We start from the raw sequence: 14,892 nt of genomic DNA, 5'->3' as shown, positions 1-14,892 counted from the left end.
GGATGGGCGTCTTTCAAGAGCAGAGAGGCTAGCAGTAAGATAGCATTTGAGGAACGATTGAGAAGGATGGAGGAAAAGCGGTGGGCTAGGAAAGTTTTCAGATACCTGTATATAAAGAATGTTGACACGAAATGGAGAAAGCGAACTAGAAAATTGACAAGCAAATATCTGGACAGCAGTAAGGGGGCAAATCAGCATTTATCGGTTAAGAAAAAGGTTAAAGAAACAGAGAGAGCGTTGTGGAAAACAGGGATGCTGACGAAATCGGCACTGGAAACATACCGGACCTTTAAACAGGAAATTGTCAAAGAAAATATCTATGATAATTGTAGGGGAAGTTCTTTGCTGTTTGAGGCCAGGACTGGAGTTTTGCGGACTAAGACGTATAGAGTCAGGTACTAGGAGACAGACACTTTGTGTATTGCGTGCGGAGAGGAGGAGGAAACGGCTGAACACTTGATACTTTTCTGTAAAGGGCTTCACCCTACAGTGGAAGGCAGCGGGGCTGACTTACCCAAGGCATTGGGGTTTAGGGATAGTGAGGGGAAAGTGGATTTGAAGAGGTTAGAAGTAACCAAGCGAAGGTTATCTGATTGGTGGCTAAAAGCAAGACAGGAGTAAAATTTAACAAGACATGGCTAGGTGGCTTGAGCCACCGCCCGATGTAAAGGGTTCAGCCGTATCCATCCATCCATCCATCCATCCATCTATCCATGCTCTCGCAGACTCAGCTAGGCGTCGAGGCCCATCGAAGCACCCAAACCGATCCGTAAAGCAAGAGTTGTGCGATTTCCGTCGTGTTGTTTGCAGGTAAGTGTGTGCGTTTTGCGACAGCAGCATGTTTATATTTTTTTTCTTGAAATATCAGGAATACATGACCGAATTTGTGAGCAGTGTACACAAATGAACCGACCGTTTGTTTACTAGATTTTCCGCGACCACGTGTTAGTTGTTGGCGTCGTTGCAATGTATATTGCTTTACTACTATAAAATCAGCGATTTACGATGCATAGTTCTTATCGTTTCTTTGTGTTACTTTCTTTTTTATACCCAATCAGTTTTCTATCTGCAGTGTGGAATCGGTTGTGGTGTCCTGCGCCCGACAAGATGCCGTACTGCTGTGTGCCACGCTGCAAGTCATCCAGCAAACAACGGACGCCGGGCGTATCGTTCCACGAAATACCAAGTGATCCGGTACTGTGCGCAAAATGGCTAAAAGTCATTTCTCGTGAAAACTGGGCACCGAATACGACGTCGTGCTATTCGACTGTATGCAGCCGACACTTCAGTTCCTCTGACTTTAAGGAAGGTTGCAAAATTCGGAAACTTAAGAAAGACGCTATCCCCAGCATTTTCGAAGAATATCCGGCGTACTTGCAGCCTCCTAAAAAAAGAGACAGAAGCGATGCGTCAGTGAAAAATGACCTGGCTTAGCTTATGGTTAAGCCTAGGATGCGAAGCATACGTCGCTTGGCAAGCCGTACTTCTCGTTCTTCTCCCGTTTCCGTGGCTCTTTGTAACTTGCGCTTTGCGGTCTGGCGAGCCGCCCTCTCTCTGGCCGACATCTCGCTGCTCAATTGACTCAACGAGTGCGTCGCCTTTTATATAATTGCGTGACGTCAGTATCTCCTAGCGGTAGGAGCGGGAGTTAGGCCGCCGGCGGAGGCTGCGCGTCCGCAAGCGAGCGCACGAGTTGAGCCCCAGCTTTCACAGCTGTTGTGACGTCATATCACGTGGTGCGCCGATGTAGGTCAAGTGGTAGCTACGCGGCCGCGCGCGGCGCAGCAAGGAAGAGCTCGGTTGTGCGGCTAGTATGCTTCGCATAAAAGCGCGAGGCTGCTGCGCTAGCCAACCCACCACCGCCGAAGTGACGACAACCAAATGGAGTCGAGTCCGCATCCGCTCGACGAATTGCCGGTTGTTGACGTCGGCTTTGAAGATTTGTCACCTGTCGACTGCACCGCTACAGAGCCGTTGCCAGCCGTGAACAACGGCGCTAGCGAGCGCTGCATCAGCGCGACTGTGCGAATGGACAGAGCAGTGCAGGTGTCTTCACAATTCTCGGTTTCGACAGTGGAAAAACGAAAGTGGAAGCGCTAAGAACGAGACAAACGCGCGTATTGAGCGGTTCAAGAATAGGGTCGACAACTGCAAACAGGAGATACAAAAGCTCAAGGAAGAGTCCTTTGTTCATGCATTCCTCCAAGTTGCCGAAAAATCGAAGGAGGATGACTTGGCTGCGTCATTATTAGTAGAATAAGTTAAGAATTTCGGGAAAACGAAACCAATGTGGTCTGATCTTACAGTGCGCCATGCTGTGGTTTTACGTAACCTCTCGACTCGCGCATACGAGCATATAAGGACTACTGGTTTTCTCCAGCTGCCCAGTCGAAGCACTCTGGAGCGTTTTATGGGCTCATCGCGTGGAGAAATCGGCGTGACGGAACTCGTGAAGCAAAGGCTGTCAACCGAGCTCGCTTCTCATCCCTCATCGCAAGCCAGAGCGTGCTCATTGATTGTAGACGAAATGCGCGTGAAACAGAGGCTACTTTACCATAAACAAAGGGACGCCTTCATCGGCGAAGTAGACTACGGTGGGAGCTTTCCTAAGGAAACAACAAATGAGCCTGTGCTAGCCAACTCACTTCTGTGCTTCGACCTCAACGGCCTTTCAGTTTCGTTCAAAATACCCGTGGCCTACTTTTTCACGAGAAATTGCACTGGCCGCGAGCTGCACACGCTCATTCGACACGTCCTGAAGGAAGTTGAAGACATAGGATTTTTCGTCGTGCGCATCGTCACCGACAATCACAAAATCAATGTCTTATAGCGTTCCAACTTCTATGCAACGGAAGCCTCACGCATTGCATTGAGCACCCAGCAACACCGAATCGAAAGCTTTTCTTAGCATTCGATCAGTGCCACTTAGTCAAAAACGTGCGATCGCAGTTTTTGTCGCGTGACATTGGAAAAGGCGGCGAAATAACGGCGAGCCATTTGAAGAGCCTCTACAAAATGCAATTTGCCCTTCGTTATGGCCACAGATGCGTCAAAGTTCGCAGTTGGTGCCGTGCTATCTCAGGTTATCGAGGGCAAAGAACATCCCGTTGCTTTTGCTAGCCGACAGCTGAGCCCCACAGAGCAAAAGTACGGAGCTACGGAAAGGGAGTGCCTCGCCGTTGTCTGGGCAGTAAAGCACTTCAGATGCTACCTTTACGGCCGCAAATTCAAGCTAGTCACAGACTGCCATCCTCTGAAATGGGTGATGAGTGTCAGGGACCCTAGCTCGCGACTCGCTAGATGGAATCTACACCTGCAGGAATACTGCTTTGAAGTTGAGCACAAGTCAGGAAAGACACATCTGAATGCTGATGCACTCAGCCGCACAGCTGCCGTGGCAGCTATAGATGAGTTTGTCCCCGTAGTCGACCCCGCCGAATTACGCACAGAGCAGTGCAAAGATCCTGACCTGAAGCGAATAATCGAAAGCTTAGAGGGCGCACCGTCTCACCCCGAACAGCTAGGTTATTTCATTGACAAAGACGGCACCCTGTGTCGGCGCACGAGGCCAACCAGGAAAGGGAGACCAGAGAAAACCGCTTGGGAGAGAGTCGTCATACCTCGGTCGTGGACAGAAAGGGTTCTTCGCGAGTTTCACGATGCGCCATGCGCCGGTCATTTTGGCGTAGCAAAGACACGCAGGCGTGTGGAGCGTTTGTACTTTTGGAGTGGCATGCGACAGGATGTTAGAGACTACTGTGCGAAGTGTCATTCCTGTCTCGAAAGAAAAACACCCAAGGGACGAAGACCAGCTCCAATTCAGCCGTTCTCTGAGGTTTCGGCTCCCTTCGAGCGGACAGGTATGGACATAATGGGCCCATTGCCCACGACCACTTCCGGAAACAAGTACATTTTAGTATTTGTCGATCACTTTTCAAAATACGCGGAAGCGGTAGCACTCCCAGGTCAGAAGGCAGACACGGTTGCAAGAGCATTTGTCGAACAGATCGTGCTCCGACATGGACCCCCGAGGCAACTCTTGACAGATCGGGGAACGAACTTCGTGTCGCAGCTAATGAGGAGAGTTTGCGAGCTGCTTAAGATCGCTAAGAAGCAGACAACACCGTACCATCCGGCTTGCAACGGCGCGGTGGAGCGACTGAACCAAACCGTGGCCGGGTTCCTGTCGCATTTTGTTTCGCGCGACCAGCGGGACTGGGACTTGTGGCTCCCGTATGCAATGTTTGCCTACAATTCCGCAGCACACGAGAGCACGGGCGAATCGCCATTCTTTCTTCTCTACGGCCGAGACCCGGACCAGCCTTGTGAAGTGCCAGAGGGCCCCCGTCGTGTCCCATACGCTTCACTGGACGACTATAAGGTTGAGCTAGAATCGCGCTTGCAAGTGGCGAGGGACATCGCAAAGGAGTCCTTAAAGAAAGCGGCGAAGCGCAGGAAGGAGGTGCACGATCGCAGTGCTAGAGACGCGGCGTTTGATGTGGGGGACAGCGTGTACATTGAAAACTGCCAAAGGCAGATTGGGCTAGCTCGTAAGTTCCAGACGAAGTGGAGAGGACCGTGCGAGGTTGTCGAGAAGCTTTCTCCGGTAAACTTCAGAGTCCGAGACGTGAACCGGCGTTTGATAAGGATACACGCAAATCGCCTCAAGTCGGCACCGGTTCAGTATTCACGAAATGAGGAAAGGGAAAGCGCGGATTTTGATGGGGACAGAAGTGAAGCGGAGCGCGCAGATAGTTCGCAAGAAACGCCCTCTCCTGCATTTGTTCGGCAGGCGCCCGAGGTGACGGCCGGAATGCCACCGGATTTACTTCATGCATTGCTAGAAGAAGAAGCGCGCGAGGTTGCCGCGCAGATAACGCCAGGAGAGGCTCCTGCCACGAGCCCTCGCGAGTCCCAAAGCAGACAAAGGGTCACAGACTTACTTAGCATGACTCATGAAGGCCGATATCCGCTGCGAAATCGGAAAGCTAAGTCGGACTAATGGCGTAAACAGAGCGGAGTTGTGAACTGGTTAGAATTGTGTAATGCCGCAGCTCATAACATTGCTATGTGCTTATGTGTTAAGTTATCGGAGTTGGTAGTTAAACCTTTCTGTCATTAAGTAACACCTTCACAGGAGAGCATGCGGAGCGCATGCAGAACCTGCCCTACTTCCTTTCGTTATCTATATTTTTGTCTGTGCCGTGATCGTGCTAGAAGTGGGAGCTCCTTTGTAACTGTGGTAAATTTATTTCGTCCAGTTTGGACTAGAAAGGAGAGGCTTGGGTGCTGAGTTTCATGTTTATCTGTAAAAGAAGATCAGTGCTGCCCCTGGAGACGCCAGTATTGACAGCGGAGGCATATGGTGTTGTGCAGTGGTGTTGAGTGCAGCGAAAAGTGTTTTTGTCGGACGCACTGTGCGAGGCGATTCAGAAAGACAAGGGGAGCTGCGTGGACTCAAATGTTCGGAGAACATTCTTCTGGAGGGTGAGCGAGTGTGACATTCCGTGTGTGCTACGAGGATCCACGTTCGACGGCGCGGCGTAGACGGAGACCCGTGACAGCGGCATCATCAATTACCCAGCCATGCTCTTTGAGTGACGACCAGAACAACCGGACCCGCCGCCGCCCCGGGGAAACAGGCTTTATCCTCCCCAATTTCCGGGCACATTCCAGGACAAGGGAGCTGTCAGCGGGCCAGAGCGCGCCGTACCACAGCCGACGCTATGCGCTACCGCGAAGACAACATTCTTTCCCTCCTTCCCCTTTCGACGTGGGCTATCGCCGGGAAGGCACCCACAGCTTACCGCCGTGCCTCGCGAACAAAAGAGCATTCCCAGAAGGGCCGTGACGGACACCTGTCATGGCGGACAGGCAAGACTCGCCAAGAATGTGGAAAGACAGGCGCTAGTGAATTAGCTCCGAAGAGAGAGCCTGTGTATACTCTCACTTGAGAGAGAGTGGTGGCGTTTTTGTTGTTTATTTAGTTTGTATTGTTAACAGACTCTGGGTTCGAGGCTAAGCCCAACCCAAGGGGTGGTCCCCATCTCGCATGTTATTTTGGATTGGAGAATTGATGCTTTGGGCGGGCCACTGGAAATGACCGCCCTTAGTCCTTTGTTAATCAAGTGCTTAAAAGCACATGTAAACGGATGCAGTCCAGTCTGAGCTGGGGCTCCATGCTTAGCATGTAATGTGATGCTACTTAGGCACTAACCTGCCCGGTCGATGAGTAAAGTAGTGCAAAGTTTGTTCTTTTGTAAATTCAGTTCTGCTTTTTTCCAGTTTAACTCTCTGTATATGTATGTTGTAAAATTATGCTCTGCTGTCATCATCTACAAGCTCGCCTCCTGTTCATCTTCCAAGCCGAACGACACTAGAGGAAGGGTTTGTGAACCATCCTCGAAGAAACGGACGACTATTGAAATTCTACTGCAACGCACGCTCAGGACGACATCGTTCGCCAAGAGGGCCTTCAGCGCCGAAGCCCGACGGCGTGCAGCTTCTGCCAGCAACCGCTCGAGCCCAACTCCGGAGCCACTCCATCGCCCCCATGAAGTCGTCGGCACGTAAGCTCGGACGCCCCAGCCTCTGATGTATAATCTTAATCATGTGTAATTATTGAATATACCTGTTTGTTTAAACTGAGCCATACGGTGTCTCTTTGCCTCTCCGTCCCGTGTGGACCTGCGCATTATGGGGGTCATCACAACACCAGAACAATGCCGTCTGCAAGCAGTTCGAATCTACAAGCGATGAACGGCTGATCTGGCTTGAAACAAGCTTTCTCGACTACCTGGCCGACCTTAAAAGCCAGTGCCTGGCGAAGAACTTCCTAACCAAGGAGACTTACGAAGGTCTGGTGATGACAACTCGTTCAAATGTTGAGTGCATTCGGTATCTTCTTGAAGAGATGTGCTTTCACTTTGTTTTAACCAGGAAAATGTCGTCTGATCCAATCGAGACGTTTTTTGGCTGGCTGAGGAAGTCAGCAGGCTCAAATGATCAAACGGATGCCCGAGCTGTTCTCTCAGGTATCGAGAAGACTCTGAATACTGGAATCGCGTCGGCGTCAAGTACGAGCAACGTAATGGCAGCAGAAGGCAGCGGTTGCTTGTCAACGCTGCCGCAACAGAAAAACACAAGGGAAGGAACCAGCGAGGAATTCCCTGCAGATGCATGTAGAGAGCTCACAGAGCGACTCAAGCGAGGACAGCCTCTGCTTCCTACTCGAGATGTCGCAGCATTGGCTATGGTCGGCGGCTACTTGGCAAGAGCTGTACAAGAAAATATCGATTGTGAGGAGTGCGTCAGCAAAGCCAAACGCCTCGGCGCCCTAGGACTCGCTGATAAAGCACCAAGACCGCGGTGGACTCGCCTACCCATCTGGACAACTTTTAGCGGTTCTCTACGCATTAGAGAAATTTATCTGCGTTCTTCTCGCAAGAAGAAGGCACATGATTCACCCTTTGAAGGAGGCTGTGAGTAATGCCGCTGCAATACTCCGCGAGCGCAAAACCTTCATGTGCTCGACGCCAGGACACCAAGAGAACCTGCTACAACTGTTGCTGACGAAGTTTTTTCGCCCAATTTTCACAAATTTTGCAATGAAGGCGACAGACAAACACGACATGGCTAAAGTGTTTGAAATAAAACCACTGTCACGAAAGACCCTCAAACTGTGAGCTATGATCTCACAGTTAGGCACTTTTTGGTGAAGGGCTGGCTCTCCACAACATGTTTTGTGTTGCTTACTTCCGGTGCACATTGTGTACAAACATCAATTCAACGTGCGATTTTATTTAATAGTTCCATGTCAAATACCCCAATCAACCACTGTACGTCCAGCGGACGTACTACGTATGTCCGTTTTCGGATATACGGATATCCGTGGGAGATCCGCCGATGTCCGACGGATCTCCGTCGGACGTTCCAAGGACGTACATATGTAACTGGAACGATCTCCGATGGACGTCCGATCCAAATATCCGAGGATATCCCCCACGGATCAAATGAGGCCATTGGCATGTTGGGCATGCTGTGCTTTTATGAAGCAGGCCTTGGTGACTGCAGCCACTAATATAGCTGTACAAGCCCCAAAATCGGGCCTCACCGTATGGCAAATGCATGTCCCTATAGGAAGCAAATAAACCCAAAGCAAGTTGTCTTAAACTCAAAATAATTTTATTAAAGGCATTAATACATGCATTCAGCTTTCAAGAAGCATTCTTCACGCTTGATGCAGGAAGAAGTCCCACGCAATAGGAAGGGGTGACTGTGTGCAGGTTGTATTCTCAGTTGAATCTGTTGTAAAAGAAGTTTTTCCCAAGAAAACAACAAATGCAAAAATAGTGTCACTGAAGGGGTACATGATTTTTCAATTCAAGATACTGCCACTGAAGATCATAATGAAAGATACTAGAGATAGAACGTCTACCTATTGATTCTATTATGTTACACATTTGCAACAGTCAATTGCATGAGCCATCCATACAAATGATGCAAAGGAAAATATGAAAAATGCATAAGGGCAGTTGACAATTTCAACATATTTTGAACTTACGTGCACACTGCTCCTCAGTAGCATATGGTTGCTTTGAATGGGCTGGTCAAATCCATGCAGGAACCCTGAGGGAACAAGTGGATAATTTGCGAGAGTGGGCAACACTTCTGCTAGCTGATACTAGTATACAAACCTGTTGACTCTACGATGTAGCACATTTGCTACAATGATCTGCACGAGCCGTCCACATGCATGCTCAAAAAGAAATACTGGAAAATGCATGAGGGAAGTTGGCACTTTCAACAAGACTTCGAACTTACACATGTAGACTGCTCCTCTGCAGCGCAAGCTACTACACAGTTGCTCTGAATGGGCTGGTCACATCCACGCAGCAATCCTGAGGGAATAAGTGGACAGGCTGTAAGAGTGGTCAACACTTATGCTGGTGTTACTACATACCTGTTGACTGTACGATGTGGCACATTTGCTACAATCAGCTGCACGAGCCTCCACAAGCATGCTGCAAAGGAAAAAGCGAGATATGCATTTGGGGAGTTGGCAATTTTAACAACGCACTACAAACTTACATGTGGACTGCTGCTCCGTACTGCAACCTCCTATACCAGAACAGGCTGTTCACATCTATGCACCATCCGTGAGAAAACAAGTTAACAGAGTGTGAGAGTAGGCAACATTTGCCAAGCAACTGTAACTTACCACTGAACACAGAGGCAGAGTAAGAGATAATGCATCCCATGAGCATTGATGCAGTCCGCAGTTCTAGGGGCTAGAAAAATTCTGTATGTGATTAGAAAACTTAAAAGGCAGATGGCTGTACTTACTTGTGTTTTCTTCATGATGTGCAAGATTGAGCAGACCTGCAAGAGCCGCAACTGTAGCCGAGACAGGGTTACAGCGGGAATGGCTTGTCTTGGCAATAGTGGATCATCAAAATCTGTAATGCTGTCACTCAGTAGTACTTCCCAAGCTCCACCACAGTGGCTCTGTGTTTAGGGCACTCGACTGCCGAGTCTGAGAAGATGGGTTCAGTAATCTTGACTGCATTTCTATGGCGGCAGTATGATGTACTGTGTGGTGTCAGTACACATATAGAATTGCAGGTGACCGAGATTGATATGGAACCCATTCACTGGCCACCGTGGTGGCTCAGTGGTTAGTGCTCGGCTACTGACCCGAAAGACGGCAGCTGCACTTCGATGGAAGCAAAATTCTAGAGGCGCGAGTACTGCGTTTTGTCAGTGCACGTTAAGAAACCCCAGGTAGTCGAAATTATCTAGAGCCCTCCACTACAGTGTCCCTCATAGCCTAGTCACTTTAGAATGTTAAGCCGCATAAACCAAACCAAACCCATTCACTATAGTCTCTTTCATAGTCCATGTTTTTTTTTTAAATGTTAAACCTGATACTAAAAAGTTTGCCTCTGACAGCTAACATGTATGTAGCTGTGAAATAACAATTGACTTCTCAGAAAAAGGAAACCTGACGAGCTTACGGACACCATCTACTGGCCAGCATTTTATACCAGATGGCCTAGAGACAACGAAAAGCCTAATTTGACCAGAGATAAATGGTTTGCTGTAAAAGTTCTCTTTCACTGTGAATTCTCTGCCAATTATACAAGGTGCTAGTGTTGTAGTCAAGCGTGCAAAGCTCTCCACAAGGATTACAGAGCCCTTTATCATACAGCAATTGTTGGCTGTCCCTGAAACAAGCATGAAATTTTCAAACTTTGCACACTTATACAATGGAGGACTGCAACCAAAAAATAGAGGTGCATCTGTGTGCTGCCTTTCAAGTTTGACAGTGGATGGTGATGACCTATCAATAGGTTCCATGTTTTCCCGCTCCTTTAGACGATTGTACAGTTGGGCGAGTGGAGCACTGTGCCTTTTGAGAAGGCGGTTCAAAAACTGCATGTTGTTTTCAAATGGAAATGCACTGAATGAATCAAGCGGCCCATGGTTGCGCACATCATTAGCTATATGTAGATGACAGTGAACATTATAAGAAATATGTTCGTCTCCATATAGACTTGGAAATGTCTTCACAAAATGCTGAAGAAGTGCCTCTGAAAACTCCACATACTTGTGGCACAGTGCAGGATGAGCAAGAAGAAAAGCACCACAGTGTAAGGCGAAGAAGTTAGAGTACACAGCAGTAGGAAGAACAGATTTGAGTACTACTGGACCTGTATACAACAAAAAAAGACTGAATTCGGTTGCCTTCCAGCGGTCAAACTCCACAAAGCTTCGTGGTTTTCGCACAAACTCACTGGGCACGTGTGCAGCTAAGGAGATGTTCGCATCGCACAACTTCTTGCGCTCTGCTGGCCCCAGACGTATGCTCAGTGGCCCATTCCAACCATAGCTTTAACAACTTTTTCATGACACCAAGGCACATCAAGTGCATATAGTCAAGAGGCGCACTTGTGATGCAGTCAATGGGTAGTGACGTAAGAACTGACACGTCATTGTGGTGATTTGGGTCAGTCTGGCGTCTGAAAGAATCGTCTGTCCTTAGTGTCGAGCTTTTTGAAGGGAAGGCAACCCTGTTGTTAACATACATTCCCTCTACAGAGCATTTTGGGCAACCTGAATACCCCATGTGGCCTTTGATAGAGAAGATGAAAGACCACGCTGGAGCATCGCAAATAAGGCTCCTCACTGAAACCTGGAAAATTTGACCTTGCACGTTAGTCCCGCATGAAATAAGCTGCCCCAGTTCAGTGACGAAAGGAGATAGGAACTCATTGGCCAGTTTGGCTTTGATATTCCAGCAAATACACCTACAACAAAAGGTGCAGCGCTGCGACATTCAAGAACCTGGCACTGAATTATCCATAACTGCATTCTAGAGCTTTTAGAAATTAGGAGTCCATCAATATTAAAAGAAAGACTAACAGACCTGCCTTCGAGACTTCTATGTGACAGCATGTTTCTGAGCTGGTGCTCGAGACCATAATGACAGTATTCCCCGGGTGGCATGGCGGTCAGCGCTGAAATATTCAGTCTCTCGCGGCGTGCGGAGCAATGTGCGAGCGTCAGACGGAAGGCAAGTTGTATCGAAAGGGTGTGCCTTCAGAAGCTTGAGTAGGGATGATAATGCCGAGTGCGAAATGTTTTCTTTTAGGGCCCAAGCCCGCAGTGCTGTCACCAGATCGCGAGACTCGGTGGCTGGCTTTGGGTTGGGGCAATCAGCAGGGTCCTCGGAAGCTGTGTCGCAACTTGAAGCCGATGAACAAGGGAAGCCTGAAGAAACAGCTGGCGCTACTTCTGGGAGGCCTGGTGTTGCTGCTATGTCGCTCACGGCAGTCACTTGTTCATTCTGGAGAGCGCGGCTGTCAAAGAATGCGTCTGATATTGCAGTGGCACCATCACTGGATGCGGCAGACGACACAGTAGAAGCGGCAGACGACGCAACAGAAGCTGCAGGCACGGGTACCGTTCTTTGGCGACTGCATCGCCCAAAGTTCTCGAAGAGCACCTTAGTCTCGCGCGAGGCTTTTGCCCTTGCATAAGCCTTTTCCTCGATCTTGATTTTAGGCGTTTCGGAAAGCACAATTGAGACTTGAAACTACGTGCATCGAAGAGAAAGACTAACTGGGTGGCTCAGTTCACCTCGACAAAATGAAATCACGCAACGACACACGTGCACACCTGTCCCTGGGTGCCAAGCACGGTCGCGAGCACGGTAGCGCGGTTGACGCGATTGTGGGGTTGGTGGAGTGGCTAGCGGTAGCCGCGGTACACACGAGGGTAGCTGGCGTACCCTAAAATGTAGTTGCCAGACGAACAAAAAAAAGCAATAAAAATAGTAGCAACATTTCAACTTTCTACAGCAGTTTTAAAAATGAAACATTTTATTTTTAAAATTGTTACCTACAGTAGTTTTATCTGTCCATGTGATAAAATTTAATATTGCTTTTATAATTTTTCTATCGCAATGACACCGCTTGAGGCTGCACTAGTCTGCACCCCCATCCGTTCATAGCCAAGCCTTTGGTATCCTGAAAGCTTTTGTGGGCCCTGCGTTTGTTTGCTGCTGAATATTTACTAGGTGTTTGTATTTCTCCAGAGGTTATGATTGCTTTTAATTTCAATATAATGCTTCCATAACAGATTCATGCCGAGAGTGGAATGATCTGTTGTTGAGAGCGGTTATATTGTGCAGCTCACATACGAAAGTTATTGTGCAGGTATTTCAGATTACATGCCTGAAAATGTGTGGACAGTTTGAAGTAAATAACACCTCACGCAAATTGAGCTAAAAAATGCAGCCAATTATAGGAAGCATCAGTAGTTTTAGCTTTTTTACATTTGCATGCAGAGGCAAAGCCATTAGAAGGTTTAAGCAATTGTTTCATTAAGCATTCCACTGTAGAAATTAAAATGCATGTTGAAATTTGCAATGCACAGCTGCAGGCTCATCAAAATATCCACGAAAGGATGAAAACGGATATTCCATGGCTATACAGAATCGTATATCCATCGGACATCCGATAACGGATGTCCATCGGACATACACCAAATCTCCGATGCGGATATCCGAATACGGACATCCTCACGGATGCCCTACGGACATCCCCCCCTGGCACTGGAGATTCGGATCTTAAACGGACGTACGACGGATATCCGTGGTTCATTGGGACGAACGCCAAACGTGTCTCCACGCGCGCGCGCAAGCAGCGTTGTCGCGTCGTCTACTCTGGGACTGGGTATGTCCAGTGACTCTACTGGGTATGGGTTGGCAGCGCGATCTGGTGGCGGGCGCATGAACTAGGCGGTACGGACGGCGCGCTTTGTTCCTCCCCTCAGTGGGCGGGCATGAAAACATATAGGAGGCTATGGCCCGATGTAAAGGGTTCAGCCGTATCCATCCATCCATCCATGCATCCATCCGATAGTGATAATGGCTGACAACATGGAGGAAAGAAGGAACAATAAGGAAGACCTGAAGAAGTTGTTAGACATATGCAGTACAGAGGGAGATAGATTAGGCTTCAAGTATGGAAAAATCTGCAGTCATGATATTTAATGAAGAGGGCGGCGAGCATAGAATACAGGAGTTTGTGCTAAAAGTAGTGAATGAGTATAAGTATCTTCGGGTGTGGATAAATAACAGTGCTGAGTATCTGACAGAGCATGAAAAATATGTAATGAATAAAGCTAGTAGGAATGCAGCTGTCATGAAAAATAGGGCACTGTGGAATTACAAACGGTATGAGGTGGTAAGAGGGATCTGGAAAGGGGTGATGGTCCCTAGCCTGACCTTCGGTAATGCGGTCCTGTGTATGAGGCCAGATGTTCAAGCAAGGCTGGAAATTAATTAAGCAACGGGGAGTAGGGAGGTTAGCTTTGGGAGCACATGGCAACACACCAAATCAGGGTGTACAGGGTGATATGGGATGGGCGTCTTTCGAGAGCAGAGAGGCTAGGAGTAAGATAGCATTTGAGGAACGATTGAGAAAGATGGAGGAAAAGCAGTGGGCTAGGAAAGTTTTCAGATACCTGTATATAAAGAATGTTGACACGAAATGGAGAAAGCGAACTAGAAAATTGACAAGCAAATATCTGGACAGCAGTAAGGGGGCAAATCAGCAATTATCTGTTAAGAAAAAGGTTAAAGAAACAGAGAGAGCTCTGTGGAAAACGACGAAATCTGCACTGGGAACATACCGGACCTTTAAACAGCAAATTGTCAAAGAAAATATCTATGATAATTGTAGGGGAAGCTCTTTGTTGTTTAAGGCCAGGACTGGAATTTTGCGGACTAAGACGTATAGAGTCAGGTACCAGGAGATAGACACTTTGTGCACTGCGTGCGGAGAGGAGGAGGAAACGGCTGAACACTTTTTTCGGGCTTCGAGCAAGAACATTTAGTTCATTAACGACAAAAAAAAACAGGTTTTTGGATGTCTCAGAGTGTAGAAAATGCTTAAAAAGTCTAAACTGACTTCCTGAAAGAGGATTATCAGTTTCGATTTCGAAATCTAAAAGCGTGCTGTGCAGCTCGTTCTATTATGCCGCTAGGACCTTTCGTCTGCTGCATAACCAGTAGCTCATGGATGGTTTGCAACAAAAGGAATATGTTCGAAAAATCCATATTGGAGGAGGAAACGATTGAACACTTTATACTTTTCTGTAAAGAGCTTCACCCTACATTGGAAAGCAGCGGGGCTGATTTACCCAAGGCATTGGGGTTCAAGGACAGTGATTGGAAAGTAGATTTTAAGCGAGTAGAAGTAACCAAACGAAGGTTATCTGATTGGTGGCTTTCAGTAGCACTATGGCCGGTCGGCGGGAGGAGCGTGCGATCGTGTTGCACGTGAGTAATTTGTTTTTTCTATCTTTTGGTATGCACATACTGAG

The 14,892-nt window shown here is 48.1% G+C and overlaps 1 protein-coding gene and 1 pseudogene across 7 annotated transcripts; one reads left to right on the top strand and one right to left on the bottom strand.

Annotated features, from left to right (window-relative positions):
- The first annotated feature begins 6,643 nt into the window (after window positions 1-6,643).
- On the top strand, window positions 6,644-7,685 carry LOC144125781 (uncharacterized; annotated as a pseudogene).
- Window positions 7,686-8,166: 481 nt separating this feature from the next.
- On the bottom strand, window positions 8,167-12,387 carry LOC144115988 (uncharacterized). Of its 7 annotated transcripts, none has more exons than XM_077650645.1 (7): window positions 9,346-12,387; window positions 9,221-9,290; window positions 9,091-9,145; window positions 8,963-9,023; window positions 8,824-8,900; window positions 8,564-8,628; window positions 8,167-8,304 (listed from the first exon to the last, which is right to left on the bottom strand). In XM_077650645.1, the coding sequence occupies exons 1-5, from the start codon at window positions 9,358-9,360 to the stop codon at window positions 8,856-8,858; spliced, it is 246 nt and encodes an 81-aa protein (XP_077506771.1). In that variant the 5' UTR covers window positions 9,361-12,387; the 3' UTR covers window positions 8,167-8,304; window positions 8,564-8,628; window positions 8,824-8,855. The 7 variants fall into 7 exon arrangements, with proteins under 7 accessions (XP_077506771.1, XP_077506768.1, XP_077506765.1 ...); XM_077650642.1 differs by adding an exon at window positions 8,697-8,772 and having other exon boundaries at window positions 9,091-9,290; window positions 9,346-11,274; XM_077650639.1 differs by having other exon boundaries at window positions 9,091-9,290.
- Window positions 12,388-14,892: the final 2,505 nt, after the last annotated feature.

Source organism: Amblyomma americanum, chromosome 1, assembly GCF_052857255.1.
Source record: "Amblyomma americanum isolate KBUSLIRL-KWMA chromosome 1, ASM5285725v1, whole genome shotgun sequence".
Taxonomy (NCBI): domain Eukaryota; kingdom Metazoa; phylum Arthropoda; class Arachnida; order Ixodida; family Ixodidae; genus Amblyomma; species Amblyomma americanum.
The sequence above is the reverse complement of the archived record's forward strand: the minus strand, read 5'-3'. Positions and strand labels throughout refer to the sequence as shown.

What these genes read in the sequence shown, in the direction of transcription:
- LOC144115988 (XM_077650639.1), bottom strand. An exon ending in TACGGAGCAGCAGTCCACAT is followed by an intron (nt 9,024 to 9,090) that starts GTAAGTTTGTAG and finishes TTTCCTTTGCAG; the next exon opens with CATGCTTGTGGAGGCTCGTG. An exon ending in CCACATCGTACAGTCAACAG is followed by an intron (nt 8,901 to 8,962) that starts GTATGTAGTAAC and finishes TTATTCCCTCAG; the next exon opens with GATTGCTGCGTGGATGTGAC.